General features: G+C 36.2%; 1 protein-coding gene across 4 annotated transcripts in view; it reads right to left on the bottom strand.

Annotated features, from left to right (window-relative positions):
• Positions 1-566: 566 nt before the first annotated feature.
• Il1rapl1 (interleukin 1 receptor accessory protein like 1) overlaps positions 567-20,641 on the bottom strand; it is a 1,382,089-nt gene continuing 1,362,014 nt past the window's right edge. For all 4 annotated transcript variants that reach the window (XM_021153186.3, XM_085838132.1, XM_085838131.1 and 1 more), the window contains 3 exons: positions 19,069-19,212; positions 7,911-8,081; positions 567-7,530 (listed from right to left, as the gene is read on the bottom strand). In XM_021153186.3, coding sequence (XP_021008845.1) covers positions 6,812-7,530; positions 7,911-8,081; positions 19,069-19,212 — 1,034 coding nt within the window. In that variant the 3' untranslated portion in view covers positions 567-6,811. The remainder of the gene's footprint in view (positions 7,531-7,910; positions 8,082-19,068; positions 19,213-20,641) is intronic.

The raw sequence follows: 20,641 nt of genomic DNA, 5'->3' as shown, positions 1-20,641 counted from the left end.
ACTACGCATTAGAAGTGGAAAACAAGATGATTCAAGACCTTGGTCACTGTAAAATATTTTCAGAGGGGACAATATTTTAAGATAATCATATCGGTAGTACCTTGAAAAGAAAAGAAAATACCCAGAAGAAAGGGAGCCAGCAGAGGACTGACATGTTCTCATTCTTTTCATTTCTGTTTCTCAAAGGAAATGTGGACTTTTACCTTAAAAAGACCATTCATGTGGTAATGATAAAGTGCTTGAATTAGTGATTCAAATCTCTCTAAATCCAACATTGAAGGATAAAGCAGGAATGCAAATAGTCTTGGTTCTCAACAAGCCTGTTTTTTTTTTTTTTCTTCCCCAACCAACAGGGCATTTCTTAAGTCTCTCCTCACAACCACAGGAATTAGGCCTAAGAATTATTAGCTTAAACAACATACAAGGAAAGAGAAAGAACAGTATAAAAAAGTTATTAAATTAACAAGCATACTTACATATGTTCCAACAACACATTGTTTAATTTATTGTCATCTATGATCAGGTAGAAATCAGAAGAAACAATTGTAGCTTAATAAATAATTTAATTTCTTGAATTTCTATGTAACATATAAATTTATTTTTACAGGATATATAGAGAGCATACTCATAGAGAGCAACAGACTTATGAAACGACTATAAAACACAAATTATAAGTCGAGGTTAAAATTTCTCATTTGTACACTTGTATTTGTCTATTTTCCTATTGCTAGTCAAAGCAAAACCAAATATATAATTGTAAGTATTCTAAGAAAAAAAGGAGCGCCCCCATCACCTACTCATGAGTCACCTACATCCTAGATTGTACAAAGTCAAAAGAGGGTGAGCAAAACTCAAGAGAAGTACTATGTAAAATGCACTTGTACTGACTGTGAACAGATCTGAGAGTGTCTGAGTTTAAAATACAACTTGAACACCAGCAGAGGAAAATGATTACATACACTTTCCTATTTGGGTTCCCTCAATTTCTGAAGTTGTAAAAGTTGTAATTAAATAGCAGATTATATGAACACATCTCTACTACTTTGGTGGAAAGAGTACACTAAGGATTGTTGTTAACAGGAGCATATACTGCAAGCAGTATGGAAAACTGCCCATTATGCTAACATTAAGATTCCATCCTTCCAATTGACATTAGCCTAAAACATATCTGATCTCCCCAAATTTAACCTCTCATTGACTAGTAAAGATAGATCCGTAATACTTTGCCACATATTCATGCACTATGTAATAAGGTCATTTCACATTAACTCTTTTTTTAATGACACAGCATGCCTTTTGAAAGGTAACATTTAGATTATGAAGATTGAAATTTACAACATAAATATTACACTTAGTACTCTGAAGTTCATGGGCAGTTTTTTGTTTTTTTTTTTTAATTTGATTTTGGTAGTAGAGGGAACACAGTGTAGTGATTTTTTTTTAGAGTGCTTCCTTATGTTAAAAATGAGAAAAAAAATTCAGATTTATGAACATTGGGGGATATATCAATGAAAGCAGTCAATAGAAAAAAATCAAAGTAACTTACTTTAATGAAGAATTCAGAAGAATGAGTTTGTCAGTGAACGCAGAGGCTATTAGAGGAAAATTTACTAATGAACAGAAGGAATTTCACATATATATATATATTTATAAAGCCATATATATCTTATAAATATATATGCCTATCTTATCTGTAATCGAGAAACATTTTGTGTTCTGAGTCAGTAAAAAAGATATAATGCTGAATGGAAAATTAAAGTTGATCTCCTTTTATTTTTCCTGAAAACATTTTCTATGGATGTAAGCAAAAGCTGACTATGATAAGAGTGCATCAAATTATTATTATTATTATTTATTTAACTAGGATTTTTACAGCTCCTTCTGACAGTCTTTACCATAGAGCATAGGTTTTCACACTGCAATGAACAAGAAAACAAAAACAAAAACAAAACAAAAACAAAAACAAACAAAAAAACCCTGCAACTTTAAATTACCACCACCTCACTTTTCAAAGTTCTATATATTGTTCCAAGGTCATATTTGAATTCATGAAAGTAGCAAAATTGTAATCAACAAAAGAGAAGTCCATAACAAACTATAAACATTTTCATAATAAAACTGGTTTCTTATAGAAAAACACATCAAATGGGTATTTCTTCTCTTTCTCTACTGTTTGAATTTTTTGGCAGATAATGTGTTTTTACAAACAAAAAAATTAATGAAGTAAGTCATAATTGTAAAATTAGGATTTTGCATATCCTCCTGTCTTAAATGAGTATAAAAATGAATAAACTAAACTAATAATAATGGATAGATTCCTCATATATTTGGTTGAAAATTATGTATTATTGTTAAATTTTTCTTCACACAATTTCTCTCAAAATTTCAGGTCATTTTGGATGGGGAGCAATCTTAGTTAAAAAAAAAAAGTCACCCTGAATTTTCATAAATGAAGATAAAAAATCAAAGACACAACAATGCCTTCACAATATGTGAGTTTATATTAATATTAGCATAAAAGACTGTCCTCTGAATCTAAACATCTATGGCTTTCTTGGATGCTGGATGTCTTGAGAGTCACACCCAGGAAAACAGATTTACGTGTTTCGTTATTTCCTTTCATTTATTTTATAGAACCACAATATCCCTGAAACTCAAGTGTAAGGCCTATTAATAAGGATAATTGAAACTGTTGGCTACTTTCTTGGTTCAGAATAATCAGGCGGGAAAGATCGACAATAAGGCAAGAAATAACCTCTGCTTCCATTGACAAAACCTTCTTTGCTTATTACAGAGTCACATTGTGATTTGTTTTTAATAACCGTTTATGTATGGTTGGAAAAATTTTCCACAATAGGGAATAGGAATCTGTAATGTGATGTCTAAGCTATTTAATATTTTGCCTCTATTTTTCATCAACTACAGCAGTGATGGAATGAATGGTCAATCAAATTCAGATCAGAGAAAAAAAGACATTTTCCTCTTTTGTGTATGTGTATTCTCTTAGTTCCATTCAATTATTTCACTTGTGTGATGTTGATGTTCTCCTTAGAATATCAATAAGATTTTATGTGGGACTAATGTATACACCTAAACTAATAAAGAAGAAATTGGTGGATTGGGTGTATATGCCTAAAATTTCAGCAGTCAAGAGGCTGAGGCAGGAGAATTGGGAGGTTGAAGCCAGCCCAGCCCGAATCCTGTCTCAAAAACAAAATAAAACAACAAATAAAAGAGAAAAAAATAAACACAAGATTAAAAACCTCTTTAAAATGAGAGCAAGGGTACCATTACAGAATCAGAAAATAGCTTATAATGTACAAATTAATGTTTTCCTAGAAATAGTAATCTCAATTCACATAAATAGTCTCTGAAAAGTTAATGACTATTCTAGGATAAACAAAGCATACTTAGAGTTTAGGAATTGGCTCTTAGTTAATATTTCCTCTTGTTACAAAATATGTATTAACAATGAAATATGAAAGAAACCAGCATCTACATATTTAAGATTAAGTTGATAGAGTCCAAATACATACAGTATGAAAAAATAATAATCACAAAATGGTTGACTGAACAATCATATGCTTAGCTATAGAAATATAGTAAGTTCAGATCTCATCACGTCTTGAATTTCATAGACTTCATCTAAGCTTGGATTAGCTGGTAACACAACATATAAAGGTCTTCTCTGCCTGTCGAAGACCAAAGGGATGGGATAAAAATTAAATAATCAAAGATTTGAGCACCAGAATAAAGACTAAGATGCTCAGAAGCAGCAAGTTGAGGTTACACTAAAGAACCAATGGACTTTGAATCCATAATGTACCATTCAGAGCTCAGGCGGTGATTGATGAAAAACAGGCAATACCAAATATCACACGTGTCCAAGTCTGGAAGTCCATTCTTCCCCCCAGCTTGGCTAACACATTCACATTTTCAAATGTGTTTTTATAGCTAGAATAATCTTATCCCCCAGAACCCCAAACAAACAGAAAGAGAAGGATGAAACCTAAGCACTAGGGAAAATACATGTTTTTTTTTTTTTTTTCTCTTCATTTTATTGAGTTCTCACAGAACTTCTGTTATACACAGAACACATGAACCCATGAGTTCCCTTCTCTGGTTCTCATGTGGAGCTGATAGAGGAATAGAAACTTGGGAGGAATGTTTCTAAAGCTATACATAGCTTCCTTTGCATTTATTTCATTTGTAAATATAACAAAGCATTGGAGGAAAAAAAAGTTTCTTACATTGTGAGAGTATCAAATATTACCCATCAATCCCTGAATCATGCTATTCAAAGTGCTTAAATCTACACTAAAAATAGAACAAAAAATGTACTCCCAATGCAGCTAAATTAACACCTATGAATGCCTAAAATATGACTGTGGTCTGATTACTTCCTTTACATTTATTCCACACACCCATCGTGCACTTAAAAAATTAAAAACAAACAAACAAACAAAGAAATAAATCAGGCCATTGCCACATTTCCACTCTTCTGAGTATTGGGGGAGTTTGGAATCCAGTCCAATGACAAGTGTCCATAGTACGAAGTAAACAATGGCCTTCTCCGTTTCTGAAAATAACCCAAGTGTGCAAAGCTGACCTTAAAGGTTTAGGTGTCCTTGAAGCTTCAGTTCTAGTTTTTGAAAATGTGACACAGACCCAAGGGGAGCACAAGAATAGAGACATACTGTAGAGAAGACCCAGGCAAGTTGTCAGGGAAGTCAATATTTTTAAGCAAATAAAAATCAATGCACGTCCCAAGGCTCCTTTGCCTTGTCACAGACACTGAGACCTTTGCATCGTTACACATGTTTGTACTTGTCTCTCCTATGCTCATAGATCTAGCTTGTCCTCTTCAGTGAACTCTAGTGCAATTTATACCTTTATGTCTATGGCCTACTCACATCTTAGCCTTGTGACCCAAACTCTAGAATTGTTTTCTCCTTATAGGAAGTGGCAGGAATTAAGCAAACACAGAGTAGTCACTACATGAACCCACAGATGATGACTGAGCAGGAATTTCCCATGATGAATAACTAAAGTAAGTTCTATAAAGCCTAAGGTTTATTATCAGTGGTTTTGTCAGGTTGATTTTTTTTTAAAGAAAACTAAAATCTACATAGGTAACATTATCCTTTTAAGAATTCTGTCTTCTGCAGGATCTTTTGTGATTGATTTAACATCATAGTTAACATGACAGGGAATTAGCTGCTTATGTGTTTGATTTCCAACATAAAGCTAGATAGTAAGTGACAAATTTCCTGGGAGCATCAACTTTCTGTTTCTGAAAGATAGAATCATATAGTTAAAATTAAATTAATTTCTATACAAAAATTAAGTATTTTAAGTATTTTCTGATCTAATTTAAAACTATTTTGTGTAAATAATGTTTATTTTGAAAGTAGTAGTTTGTGTTGTTATTCATAAGTTTGACCTCCTGAGATATTAAACAACCTTGATATTAATAAATGCTGCTTATGTTCATAAACTGAAACCACTTAAGTTCTGAATGTAGCACTGAGAAGTAAATACAAGTCAGTTAACATTTAAGTACAAGGGGACCCCACAATAAGTTTCACAGATTTTTTTTTCTGACTCTTTTTTAGAAGATAACATTTTGTATAATACAAGGTAACAAAACATATTTGATGACACATCCTGTTCTTCCCTTTGGTTTGGAAGCTTTCAATGTAAATTTCATTTTTACTTGCCTTGATTCACTTATCTGAGTTAACTTGCCTGGTATTTGCACATAATCTCATTTGCAGAAAAATTAATTATAGAGGGAAAAGAGGAAGTAGATTATCAAACAAAAACAGCCACAAACACATTCATGCCTTTCCAGGAAGTGATCAAATATAGGGCTTTTTTTTTTTTTTTGGTTTTGTATTTTTGTGTGTTTTTTTCTTTGTTTTGTTTTGTTTCGCTGTTTTATATATATATATATATATTTATATTTATATATATAAGGATACATCAACTCATTTTTTAAAAAACGGAAACAACACTCTCCCCATTTTCATGCCCTCGATCTTCACTCTGTAGTGAGCACTCTGTAGTGGTCACTGTTGAATGACTAGCACAACTTTGGGTCTAGAGTGTATTCTGAAGAGCAGTGAATTCAATGTTAAGACAGTTAGACCTACCCCTACCCCCTGCAGAGTTTACACATCATGCTGCCATTAGAGGGTAGAGGTGGGGAATGAGGTGGGGACAAGGAAGAGATTTCAGGGCTCTGAAGTCAGGGCCCTCCTATGAACAGATCTTCTTTTCTCTTTCTCTCTCTCTTTTGTTCCCAAATGGCAATGCAAGGCTGGTGTTCGGTCGCACTGCTTTCTGAAGGCCCATATGGCCAAGCTGGTCCTAGGAAGAACCCGAGAGAGGATCCGGTGCTCCTTGTCCCATCAGATAGATTTGTCCAAGCACCCCAAGGAAATGTTAAAAGCAAAATAAAATTTAAAAAGAAGATTCAAAACCCATTCTAAAACTAAATTAGTGAAGCAAAAAAGGGAGGGGGAGTTTCTATCTATACATCAGTCTCTTTAAAAAAAATGTAAATTTACAAATCCAATGACATATAAAACAAAGTCAAAAAAATGTAATGGTAAGAGACATGGTAAAACATGAAGACACTGATGCTACAAAGAAATCCCAAAAAATATATGTACAAGACCCTGTTTTTCCTCGTGTTCTAGAGATTGTAATGCATGTTTTTAACAGCAGCAGTCGAGGATTGAGTTCCAGGCACTGGACTGCAGATTCCTTTCAAACTCCCAGGAACAGGATGTCCTTTGCTTTTCTGTCACCAAATCACACTGGATATACTGGTCTCCCTTGGCAACAACGGCAGGATGGCACTGTTTGTGTGGGCTTCGTCTGGATTCGGCTCTCTGCTCGACTTTGTCTGTGGCCGCTGCCCATTGATGAGTGTCATAGGGATGTTACAGTAGGTATGCTGATTTCCTATGGAGGTAAGTGGCAGGGTGCCCGTAGGAGGTACGTCGTACTCATAGCTTCGATAGTAGTGTTTCTGACGCATTTGTGAATGGTAGGTGTTGTGAAAGGTAGAACGGAGATCTGGATGGGCAGTGGCTAGAGCTGTGGAGGTGGCCGCAGCCATTGAAATGGCCGAGACAGTCTGCAGCTCCCCAAAAGGCCCCTGCTCACTGACATCTAAAGCCTGCTCATGTGTAATGGGTTCTATCCTCTTAAAAGGCATTTCGTACTGTAAACGTTTCCAGAACTTCGAGTTCAACTTGTTGCATTTTGGTCCATGCCATTTAATAACCGTCAGGAGCTTGATGGTATGCTTGAGGGCCTCCACCTCCTGGTAGTTCATAATTCCTCGGAGTTCACTGCATTCAATCAGTATCACTTTAATTTCTCCAGTCACAAGCATATTTCGAAGTCTTGTTTCCAGCTCAAAGATGCTCCAGCCCCTTCGAACTACATAATTTGGGGTCATGACAATAATCAGCCGCTTACTTTGATCTACGCATCTAGCCACATCTTCAATGTATGCTATAAAGAAAAAAAAGGTGGATCAAGATAAGTGAACTGATAAGAGCTCCAAAAGTCTTTGTTAGTTTTGCTCACATAGTAGTTAAGAATTGTTTGTCAGTTAACACATTGTGAAGGTGAAACAATGAATTAGCACTTTGAATGGATTTTTGGCCTCCATTCTAAAAATATAAGAGATATTTTTCCAGATGATTTAAATAAATATTAAGGATCATAAAATACAATGCTCTGTAGAAAAATAAAATATCTTCTGGCATATAAAATTTAAATTTCTTCAAAAAATATTTCTTGAGACACTAAAATGCCATGTATGAGACTACATAGACATACCAATTTACAACACAAACACATGAAATATGCATGAGAAAACATTAACTTACTTCCAGTTGGGATCAAATCTCTATCTGGTATAAACAACTTATATCCATAATGCTTTTCAAGCATATCAGGGAGGATTTCAAGGGCAAAACGTTCTTCTTCCCCAGTCTCTTGATTCCACTGGTCAGGATCCACTTTGGTATATGACAGATAGGCATCATAATCTTTGTTATCTGTCAAAAAATTGCAAAGTAAGTTCTACAATGGAAGCAATAAAATATTAACAATATTGACTTTTATTGAAAAATAGTTTTAAACATTTCAATCTTTGAAAACCCCAAAAGAAGGCCATATTAATTTTTTGTCATGTGTTCAACAGCACCAACAATTCTGCAAGTAGCTTGAAGGTACAAAGTGATTATTTTGTTATAATGAAAATAGTAGGAAAAAAATTTCAATGTCAAGAGTCACGAAGGAGTAAGGGCGTGGAGCTTACTACCAGAACTCTTAAACTGGTGGTATCACCAGCAGGTTCAACTTCTTGCATTACCAACCACTAAACAAACAAACAAACAAACAAACAAATGTAATGAAATGCCAACTTTCATATTTTTTTTAGACTCAGATAAAAGGAAGTCTTTAGACATGTTTAGAAAAGCTACGTGTTTAGATATGTCATTAATGCATGTACTGCATTTAACAACCCTGCCTTTGGATATTTTTAAAGAGGCTTATGATCATTTAATTTCAACTTTGATTTATAAAATGATTAAAGTATAAAAAATAAGTAAACATAATGATAGAGCTTAAGAGAGCCTGTTTCTTATTCTGTTGCGGGTTCAGTCACCAACTGCAGTTCTGCCCACTACAGAGATGGAAAACAGCTGGTAGGAATTCTGATATTCATCATAAGCTCAAGTATAATCATTAAATTACTCTTTGCATGGTTTTTATAGGATTCTGGCTATCATGTATCACCAATAAAATGCAAACAAAATAAGAAACTCAACATTTAATCAGTTAAAAAATAGATTCAACTGGTTTCTCCTTTTAAAAGTGACTGAAATATCTATTGTATTTACTGTTTCATAAAATTAGGTTTTACAGTAAAAAGAGAGTTTATATTCTATAAAGTTAAGAAATAAAAATATTGGGCTGGACAGATGGTTAAGAGTGCTGACTGCTCTTCCAGAGGTCCTGAGTTCAATTCCAGGCAACAACATGGTGGCTTTCAACCATCTGTAATGGGATCTGATGCCCTCTTCTGGGGTGTCTGAAGACAGCTACAGTGTACTCATATAGATAAAATAAATAAATCTTAAAAAAAATAAAAATATTAACTTAAAATATCATTAAGAAGGTTTGCTGTGCCCAGCCCCAATTAGTAAATTTACAACATAATCTATATACCCAGGGCTCAGGAATCATTAAAAGAGAGGGGACTGAAAGATTCTAAAAGCCAGAAGACCAAGATACCTGCTACAAGATTGTTTCCAGTAGTCATTAACAGAGATGTTTTACCCATTAATTCTCAACAATAAAATTGCCTAAGTAAGACTTACGTGGTGACTAGAAAAACAAAAACAAAAACAAAAACAAAACAAAACACCCAGGATGATGCTAATGGGAGAATTTCACAAGATTATACCCTTACGTGAAGACTATAGGGAGTCAATGGCTGCTAAGAGAGGGATGATATGTTTTTTTTCTAGGGATGAAGTCACTGATAGGTTATGCAATCCCAAGTGGTCAATCTAAAACACATATATATATGAGCAACAGTAAATAAAGTCTATTGCATGTGTTTGTACATGTGTGAGTGTACACACGCATGTTGATAATAAAGAACAAGGCCTTGCATTTGAGAAGGGTGGGAGGCATGGAGTCATTTGGAAGGTGGAGAGGGAATGATAGAAATAATGCTAATAAATTACTCATGCAACAATTCCAATAAAATAAAATAAATTACTCATGCAACAATTCCAATAAAATAAAATAAAATACATTGGATGTGGCGATATGTATGTATAGTCTAAGCTATTTGGATTTTTTTTTTTTGAGGTCAAGTTTCAAGACCAACCTAAACATAACAGTGGGCAGTGAGTACTGTCTCAAGACACATAACCAATCCAAACCAAACCAAAGAGCCAACACTAAATATCATTACATAATCTTACGAGAGAAAGAAAATCTGAAAACATATCAGAAAGAAACCTGTTTATGGTGCTAACAAACAAGCACATCCTTCTCTTTAACACATATGAGACTATGGGCTTCAGTACTGTGTCAGAGGATTGAGAAGCCGAGCAACCCATGGATTGTGGTTTAAAAAAAAACAAACACATCTTTAAAAATGTAAGCTGACCTCTCTCTTTTCTAGATGAGCATAGTGTATTGAATCCGTCTCAAAAAGAGGTATGCTGATACGAGAAATGGTTTGAGATTGAGAGCTGGATCTTTAATATCTATTGAGTAGTTGTCAGATGTTGTTGGCAGCTGCCTTTTTTATTACTCCCAAATATTTAGAAGTAACATAAATGAAAGTGACAGAGCCCATTATTCACAAAATGGGTTACTAAAATAAAACTGGAGGAGTCAAAGGTGTATGTTTAGGAATAAGATAACTCAGGAAACAGATAATTACAAATTGTCACTGATATAATTGGGGCCACATTTCTCTCTTAGGTCTCAGGAAATGTTTTACATTCCTATTCAACTTCACATTTCCAAGATATATTTTTTCTTGTTAAAAATACTGTAGAACTTTATAAATAATAAAGGACTGCATACACATTAAAATTACAAATTTATAATCTTTGTATTTTGACCTTTGTGCTTTATTGAATAGCCGTTTAATGCTTTTTTTTGGTGATCTTTAAGATTAAAACCAAGAAGTATGTACATGCTAGGCAAATTCTCTACCTATATTTAACTTGCTTTTAATTTCAATTTTGTTATGGTAGTCTGTGTAAAATATATTCTCAAATAAAGCAGCTTGAATCAAGCAATTAGATATTTTGTAACATTGGCCTAGTTTACATGCTTGCCATTTCATATTTTTCCAGACTGTTTTACCTATACATTCTTAAATGTTTAAATGGAACACTAAATTACATAGCTTTTGAGATAGGGCCCTTCTGTACACACTGGGCTAGCCTCAAATTTACCATTCTCATACCTTAGCCTACTGAGTGCGAAGATTAAAAGCATATGACAAGTGACAATAATTAAACCATCATCCTAGTTGCATGGCTCAGAGATTGAAAGCATTTTCCTTGCAAGTGTGAGGACATGAGTTCAAATTCTCAGAAGCTACATATAATCCAAATATAGTAGCAGCAACATCTAGAATCTGAAGCTTCTGCTGCTGTGATGCTGAGACAAGAGACTCCTGGAAAGTCCCAGGCCAGCTAATCTTCATATGTCAGGGAGAAAAACAACAAAGCTACCACACCTCAAACAGAGTAGAAAGAAAGGACCAACACATGAGGCTGTCTTGACCCTCAAATTTGTCCATGGCCCATGTGTACCTGAATTTACATTCACATACACGCAAAGGTAAATTAAAAGGTAAAAATAAAATATTTGCGGTCTTTTATGAGAACAAAAACAGATGAGCTGAACTTCTGACTTTAATAGTTCTGAGTCATTTGAGATTTTAATTTCTGATCTATGAAGGAGCACCTTGGAAGCTAAGCCATTTCTCAGTGGTAGGACACTTGTCTAATATGTACAAAGCCATCGGCTTGATCCCCAGAATTGATAAGACATGAGATTAAAAACAGCTTCATGAAGCTGTTTAGTAGCAAATGTATCCTAACTATATAGCAAACTGGCTCTAGAGTCATTTAACAGGTATTAAAGTCCTTTCTCTGCAGCCTTAAGAAGGTAATAGCTAGCATAGTTGTTAGATGTCTTAAAAGATGTTGTAGTGTGGCTTTTTACTTAGGGTACAACATGATTATCACATCCAGAATTTTGGAGTAGTAGTGATTACTTTGGACAGTTAGTCACCGCCACAAAACAAGCAAAACAGTGAAGAGATATCTATGACAATGGAGCATTTTTTACTACCTAGTTAGAAGAAGGTAGGGGAAAATCACAGGACACTCACTGGGAATGCAGCGATTATTCCCTCCTGCCCTCAGGTCCCACCAGAAGCAAGTGATCATGGGTAATGCTAAGGTTTTTCTGTTTGGTTGGTTATTTAATTATTTCTATTGTTGGTGGTGGTGGTGGAGGTGGTGTGTGTATTTGTGTGTGTATGTGTGTTTAAGAATGGAAAGGTTAACAGAAAGTAGGACTCTTTGATACAGCTTTCATGAGGACCTTGTGTAAGAAGGAGGGAGATTTTATAGTGGAACAGTTGTTTGGGGGTCACCTCTACTCCTGAGAGAAATCCCTCAGCCATGCTCTTTAAGCAAGCCCTCTGAAAATTCATTGATTGACCAAGTTGGATTTGCATGGAATTGTTACATTTATCTGTCTGTAGTGCCCTATATTGAGTGAATAGATATTTACTCCTATCTCCTCAGGAAGAGTTAATGTAACAAGAGGAGAAGAGGTGGGAGAATAGTATCAGGTAGGTTAAGAAGGACTGACACACCCTTTAGTAGTTTATGACATTGAATAGGTCATATACCCAAAATAATGATTTGTTTCCTCTTTGGGAATTCAAAAACTGTATGCAATTTCACTACTCACCACTAACAAAAAAGAAGATAACAAAAGTCCAGCTCCATAGATTTTTTTTTAAATTACATGTGGATACACAGTATTTCATTCACTGTGTACATGAAGACAGTATTCTGAATCTACAAATAAGGAAAGAACTGGTAGTTGAATGAGAAAAAAAAAAAAAACTAAGTATATGTGTGATCTAAGATTGCATAGATGCCAGTTGGTTGTGTATATTCATCAGGGAACAAGTGCTCATGTTTTTAAAGATGGTGTAGAGATTTTAAGAGGTTGTTTAAACTCATTTGTCCAATTTTGATAATAATACTAAGCATTGAATTAGATCTCTATCTTCATCTTCAAAATATGATTTGTGTTGGTTATTATAATGTCCCTAAGACTTCCATCATTAGGATTATGAGTAACCATGACCTGTATAACTCACAGGCAGAGGGAAAGGGGGAATAAACACCCTGCTCCGGAAAAAAAATAAACACAATGGATTATAGCTTTTCAAACAAACATGGAAGAGAAACTCCAGGCAAAGGCATAGAAAAACAAAGAAGGCTGGTATTTTAATGTTTTCCTTTCTAATTTATTCTACTATAGACTATGGAATTGTGTTAGTGTAAGTTCTCTGGAGACACTAGGTTTTTCTTATCATGATGTTGAGCTATTTAATTAGAACTAATAGGACTATTCTAGAGGCAGCTCCCCTCCAAAAAAAAAAAACCATTTAAAATATCTTTATTTCGGTGGTCTCCTCCTAGCTGCCTTTGGATCAAGATGTGCAACTCTTGGCTCCTCCAGCACCGAGTCTGCCTGCACAATGCCATGCTTCCTGCCATGATGATAATGGAGTGAGCCTCTGAAACTGTAAGACAATCCCAATGAAATGTTTGCCCTTATAAGAATGGCCTTGCTCATCCGGCCGGATCAGCACCTGGGTAGCTAGAGCCCAGGGTCGGCTGACACCCGCCAGCTACCCACGACCCCTGCCACAGGATTTTGAGACTGCTGGTGAGTGGAACACAGCTTCTGCTCCAGTCCAATCACGCGGGACCTGAGACTGCTCTGGTTGGGGAGGCAGAAATCCGGCCTACATAGGGCCACAAGCCTCTTCCGGTCAGAAAAGCACCTGGGTAGCTAGGGCGCAGGATCAGCTGACACTCGCCAGCTACCCACAACACCCGCCACAGGATCTTAAGACTTCTGGTGAGTGGAACACAGCTTCTGCTCCAATCCAATTGCGCGAGGGACCTGAGACTGCATTAGTTAGGGAAGCAGAAAACCGGCCTGAGTAGGACCACAGGCCTCTTCCGGCTGGACCAGCACCGGGGTACCGCCAGCTACCCACGACCCCCGCCACAGGATTTTGAGACTGCTGGTGAATGGAACACAGCTTCTGCTCCAATCTTTAAACAGTGACAACGACAACAACTAACCCCAGAGATTACCAGATGGCGAAAGGTAAACGTAATAATCTTACTAACAAAAACCAAGACCACTACCATCATCAGAAGCCAGCACTCCCACTTCGCCCAGTCCAGGGCACCCCAACACACCGGAAAAGCTAGACACGGATCTAAAAGCATATCTCCTGATGATGGTAGAGGACTTCAAGAAGGACTTTAATAACACACTTAAAGAAATACAAAGGAACACTGGTAAACAGGTAGAAGACAGTAAAGAGGAAGCACAAAAATCCCTTAAAGAATTGCAGGAGAACACTGCTAAAGAGTTACAAATCCTTAAAGAAAAACAGGATAACATAATCAAACAGGTAGAAGTCCTTAATGAAAAACAGGAAAACACATCCAAACAGATGATGGAAATGAACAAAACCATACTAGACCTAAAAAGGGAAGTAGACACAATAAAGAAAACCCAAAATGAGGCAACACTGGAGATAGAAACTTTGGTTAAAATTCTTTCAGATTGCACGATTCAAAATAAAAATAAAATAGTAAATCTTCAAAAGACTAGTAAAACTCTTTTTTTTCCTTCAGTGATTGAGATGGAACCTGGTACCTTATGTATGCTAGACATGTGTTTTTTTTTGTTTTTTTGTTTTTTTTTTTTTGAGTTTTTTTTTTATATATTTTTATTACATATTTTCCTCAATTACATTTCCAATACTATCCCAAAAGTCCCCCATAGCGCCCCCCACTTCCCTACCCACCCATTCCCATTCTTTTGGCCCTGGCATTCCCCTATATTGGGGCATATAAAGTTTGCAAGTCCAATGGGCCTCTCTTTCCATTGATGGCTGACTAGGCCATCTTCCGATACATATGCAGCTAGAGACAAGAGCTCCAGGGTTCTGGTTAGTACATCATGTTGTTCCAACAATAGGGTTGCAGATCCCTTTAGCTCCTTGGGTACTTTCTCTAGCTTCTCCATTGGGAGCCCTGTGATACATCCAATAGCTGACTGTGAACATCCACTCCTGTGTTTGCTAGGCCCCGGCATCGTCTCACAAGAGACAGCTATATTTGGGTCATGTGGGGTTCCATCCCACATGCAGACACCACACCCAGACACTATTGCTGATGCCAAGAAATGCTTGCTGACAGGAGCCTGATATAGCTGTTTCCTGAGAGGCTGTGTGAGACCCTGACCAATACAGATGCAGATGCTCGCAGCCAACAATGGGACTAAGCACAGGGATCCCAATGGAGGAGTTAGGGGAAGGACTGAAGGAGCTGAAGGGGCCTTATCTGTCATTAGTGAGTGGGGTGGACCTTGGTCCTGTCAAGGCTTGATGCTCAGTGTAGAGGAATGCTAGGGCAGTAAGGTAGGTGGGGGAGCACCTTCATAGAAGCAGAGTAAGAGGAGATGGGATAGGAGGTTTGCAGAGGGGAAACTGGGAAAGGGGATAACATTTGAAATGTAAACAAATAAAATATCCAATAAAAAAAAAGAAATGGCTTCACCTTTGATTATGGAATTACACATATTTAAAAGTCAAAATCTTCTGAAAGGCCAGGCATTTCTCTTGCCAATCATTTCCTTTGGAGGAGGCAAATGATGGTGGGGAGCTAGCAATATAGGGAACTGATATTTTCCAAGGTGTTTTCTACCTCTAGATTAGTAATTATTTAAGAAATGAAAGAATGGGGGTTGGTGAGATGGCTCAGTGTTTAAGAGCACTGATTGCTCTTCCAAAGGTCCCGAGTTCAAATCCCAGCAACCACATGGTGGCTCACAACCATCCATAATGAGATCTGACACCCTCTTCTGGTGTGTCTGAAGACAGCTACAGTGTACTTACATATAATAAATAAATAAATAAATAAATAAATAAATAAATAAATAAATCTTTAAAAAAAAGAAACAAAAGAATGTCTCTAAGATTAGGCAATTGTATGGGTTTCTGAGAAGAGGATGGGCATCAGGGTTTCTGGGCCTCAGGGAGCAGAAGGAATGGAAGAACCTGTGTTTTGAGGCAGAATCAGTGAGTGTAAGGATTTATGTGTTTTGGTCTCAAGAAGCCACCATGCTAGTGCTGAGAACTCAGGCTAGGTACTCTGTAAGAACAGCTAGTACTCCAGACCACTGAACCATCTATCTAGCACCAAACTTGTTACATTCTTAATATTACTGAAAAAGGTGTCCTATAAAACAATGTTTCTAGAAGTGGTACGAGTCAGGTCCATTCTGGTAAGGTGGATTACTTAAGGATGGGTTCTTAGTCCCCATCTCAGCAGGAACAGTTCTGTTGTAATTCCAGGAGGCTCACTGCATTTGCAGAATGAACTCATACAACCATTTCAGTGCTCTCTGCCTTAACAGTCTTTGCTTTCTTTTTCTCTTTAGCAATAGTATGCATACATTAATCTTACCCAGATGATAATTGAGTTCATTACTGTGGCTTTCTTTAGGCTTATTACATTCATAGGAGCATCTCAAAGAAAGCCCTAGCACTTATATACCTGATTATGCTCAAGATAGCCTCAAGGACAAACTTTAACAAATCCTACGGCATTTATAAACTAAATTAGCTTTCTGAGGGAAAATTTAACTTGTTAAATTATTGTTTGTTTCTGTTTCTCTGCTTTGTCTTCTCACCTAAAACAATACAAAAAAATGAGGTCCCAAATAGCTTCAGAATAACAATGAAATCCATTAGGCTTATACAAGTAACCCACTCAAGTGTGCATAGGTAACAAGGTTCCCCACAATAAATTTAAAATTACCGAAATTCAACTGATTATGGTTCTGCTTTTTTAAAATCAAATTCTGTCATTTTCTATATTCAGAAAATGACAGATGAAGCCTGCACTGGAAATTGATTGCTTGGGTAAAATCATTCATATCATTCAGAACAAAATAGAGATATTTAAGGCAACGTTAATAGATAATGTGAGATTGTTTAGATAAACTGCTTTTTCAAATAGCATCTACTTCTAATTGCACAAATAACAGCAGGTATTCAGATAATGTTGAGTATATTAAATTTTAAAAATAATGAAGACTTGGTAACAGAATATAAAAGATTTGGAAATAGACTTCGTTTATATCCCTACTTGGCCATTTACAGCAATACTTGAGTTATCATTTTGAATAAATATTTAACTTTTGTTTATTTATGCATTTATTATTTTAAATTAATGTATTTTATCACAAAGTAGTTTATTGAGAAGTAATTCAAGGTTTCTGGGATTAATCAAATCTGCTATATAAGTTTCATATAAAATATAAATCCTTTAAAATTAGAAATTCTATATAGATATAAGGATTATTTAACTTTTGGCTCAGTTGCCTTATCAATGAAGTGTAGATTATAATACTAACTTGTAAATTTTTTGATGTTTGGCAGTAGTAATTTTAGGTTGTACAGCACACAGATTGTTGCTCTCATCCAACAGTCGTTCTAACATCGACAGTTTTCTTATATATTCTTGAAATAACCAAAATACACTAATTTTTATGAACAGGGAAGAAAATGGAAAACAAAGAACAACTAAGAATAATAATCACTTTAAGAAAACTGTTGCTTGCAGGCAGGAGCCTAGCATTGCTCTCCTCTGAGAAGCTCTCTCTACCAGCAGCTGACTGAGACCGATGCAGATACTTATAGCCTAGCCAGCCAACCATTGGACTGAGGTCAGGGACCCCATTGGAAGAGTTAGGGGAAGGACTGAAGAGACTGAAGGGGATAGCAACCCCATAGGAAGAACAACAATGTCAATTAAACCAGACCCCTCAGAGCTCCCAGAGACTTAGCCACCAACCAAAGCGCATACATGGGCTGGTCCATGGCCCCAGCTAAGTATGTAGCAGAGGGCTGCCTTGTCTGGCCTCAGTGGGAGAGGATGGGCCTAATCCTGTAGAGACTTGATACCCCAGGGAAGGGGGCTGCTGGGGGGGACAGCTGTGGGTGTAGGTGGGTAGAGGATGTGGGGTTACACCATCTCAGAGGCAAAGGGGAGGGGGAACGGGGTAAATAACTCTGGGAGGGGGGACCAGGAAGGGGGCAACATTTGGAATGTAAATAAATAAAATAATTTAATAATAAAGAAAACTCCACGAAAAATAATGTTTCTGCAGCCTGTCCTTTACCTTAGTGGCAACAGGAAAAGGGTAAATGGGGAGGATGTTGGACAAAACCAATAAACCACTCCTTTTCACACATTTGACAACTGATAGCTCTGGCTATGGACCCATGGAAACAGGGACAAAGTTTCATTTTCTTTTGCACTATTTAATGTAAAACTTACAAAGTGAAATGCTTATCAACAGAATTGAGAAACTGCAACAATTTGCACTAACTCTTGACACTGTTCAAGCTCTATGTGTTTTGCAAGTTTAACTTACATTTTCCAAGTGACCCCAAAGGAACACAAAATACCTTGAAGTTCACTAATGGATGGTGTGGGGAGGTCAATTTTATGAACCCTAGATTCTTTTTAGAATGCACAGATATTCTTGGATGGCTTGAGGCAAATGATAATTACTGTTTCTATAAACACAGTTTACTTGTTCAGTATGAGCAAAGGTGTTAGATGTGTTATTATAAAAAACAATGTGAGTTTGTACTTTTTTCCTTTGGTCTACCCTTGGAATGACAGACAAAAGCCTAGCATCTAAAAATAGAGAGATGGACTAGACTGAAGAGCCTCTTGTAAGAATGCTAAAATAGTCGGTACAAGTTAATAAAACGGCTATCTGTCTAAACAAGAACAAATTGAAATTCACTTCAAACTGTTCAACTAGGGAAGACAATTAAAAGAGAAATACCTTACCTATAGAAAAGTGAAGCTGGCCTTTCAGTGCTGATTACAAGGTGAGAGAGAAGGAACATGCCGATGGCATTGCAATCAGCATCTGTAATTTGTAAGTGCTGTTTGGAATACAAGTCTAAAAAGGGTAGGTGTAACTTGCCAAGAAAACTACCTATTGCTTCTAAATCGCCACACATATTTCCATACAAAAATGATCTTACAAAGAAGCACATAACTTTCATTTTTTGGATTAAATAAAGGCAGGACACAAATAAGTATATTCAGAAGCAACAATAACACAAGGAAGTCATCCTACCTCCATCCAGTTCCTCAGCTCCAAAATGATTCCTGTAGAAGAGCATGATTTCTATCTTGTAACATTTATATATGGTCACCGAACAGATGAGCAGCAAGAGAATAGCGCCAAGCCCTCCAGCAAGTTCAACAGTGTACATTAACTCTAGGGCATGAAAGCAAAGAAGAATTATACAATAATCACACATGAAAAGCAGAACTATTTTGTTTTCATGTTTTTGCAAGTGACTTCAGATACATTTAAACAACCTCATCCCTCTTTCTGTGACAAGTTAGTTTGTTTTGTTTTTGATGTTAGGTCTCATTGAGTATCCTAGGCTGGCCTTGAACTTGTGATCGATCTGCCTCCGCCTCTCAAGTTCTGGGTTCATGGGTGTGTACAAACGTATTCATCTTGTGTGAGGCTTTAAACCAGCTTTAGCTTTAAACTCTGTTTCCTAGGTGATTGGATAAGGTGATATGTGACAATGTTGCTTAGTAACACTGCTTTGGTAAAAAAGAACTTGGTTGATGCATTGCCTCTGAACTAAAATATTGTAAATGTCTCATTTCAAACTATAATATTAGGTTTGCCTCAAAGCAGCAACTTTTACATGCACATATCATATATCCCTTGAGAAGGTCCTGTGAACTATGCTTTTAGAATTAATAAAAGAGACAATTTTTTTATTAAGACAGGACAGCTTTATGATCATCTGCATATGCTTTTTGATCCTTTTTACCCGAGTTGTTAGCTATGAGTTGGGTTCAAGGTAAAATAGGGGGGCTAAATAGCATAGTTCCTAGAGAGCACATATACTGTTCAACTACCCACTGAATGCTGTCTGTCCTCTCCCACAAGATGGCATGATTTTTGATGTATATTTCTCTGAAGAGCAGTGTCCTTGTGTATTAACATAATCTTCAAGGCTGAGAGCTTAAGTAGATTTAAAACCTAGGTCTCCAAGTGGATATCACAATAAAATGTGTTGTAAACTTTTATTATTAAGATACTACTTTTTTCTTTACTTTCCCTTATATTATGCTATGTATGTTACTATAGAGATGTCTAAATGAGGAATTTTCTTGACATTTGCTGCATGCAAGTTCTCCATTAGCATGCAGAATGTTGATATTCTAACAAAAATGATCAGACCAAAAAAAAAAATGGGGTAAAATAGTCACTTACATTTTCTCCTTTAGAGCTTATCAAGATTGTAAGGAGAGTTAAGTTGCTAGTATGCAAATAGTAAGGATACATATACACATACTGAAACCCACTCTACCTAAGTGCCTGTGTATGCATGTTGTCATTGGTCATCATAGGCTAAACAATATTACTTATAGGTAGCAGTTGTTCCCTGACATTAAGCTGAAAAGTAGTAGTTTAATTGATTCAGTAAGGTGTTGTGTTTAACAGTTTTGTCTCTTCTATATGTTAATGAGTTGAAGCAACAAGATGTTTCAGAGAAGTAGAACATCACCTCCTTAAACTCAGAAAGTAAACAACTCTAACCAGATTCATTAGATGTCTCCTGACCAAAGTAATAAAGAGTGCTGAGAATCACTCTTAGACAAGCCAAGCTACAAAGACG

The sequence above is a fragment of the Mus caroli genome, unplaced genomic scaffold, assembly GCF_978045245.1.
Source record: "Mus caroli unplaced genomic scaffold, Mus_caroli_1 scaffold_5, whole genome shotgun sequence".
NCBI lineage: Eukaryota > Metazoa > Chordata > Mammalia > Rodentia > Muridae > Mus > Mus caroli.
Note: the sequence above shows the minus strand (reverse complement) of the source record. Positions and strands in the feature narration are given on the sequence as shown.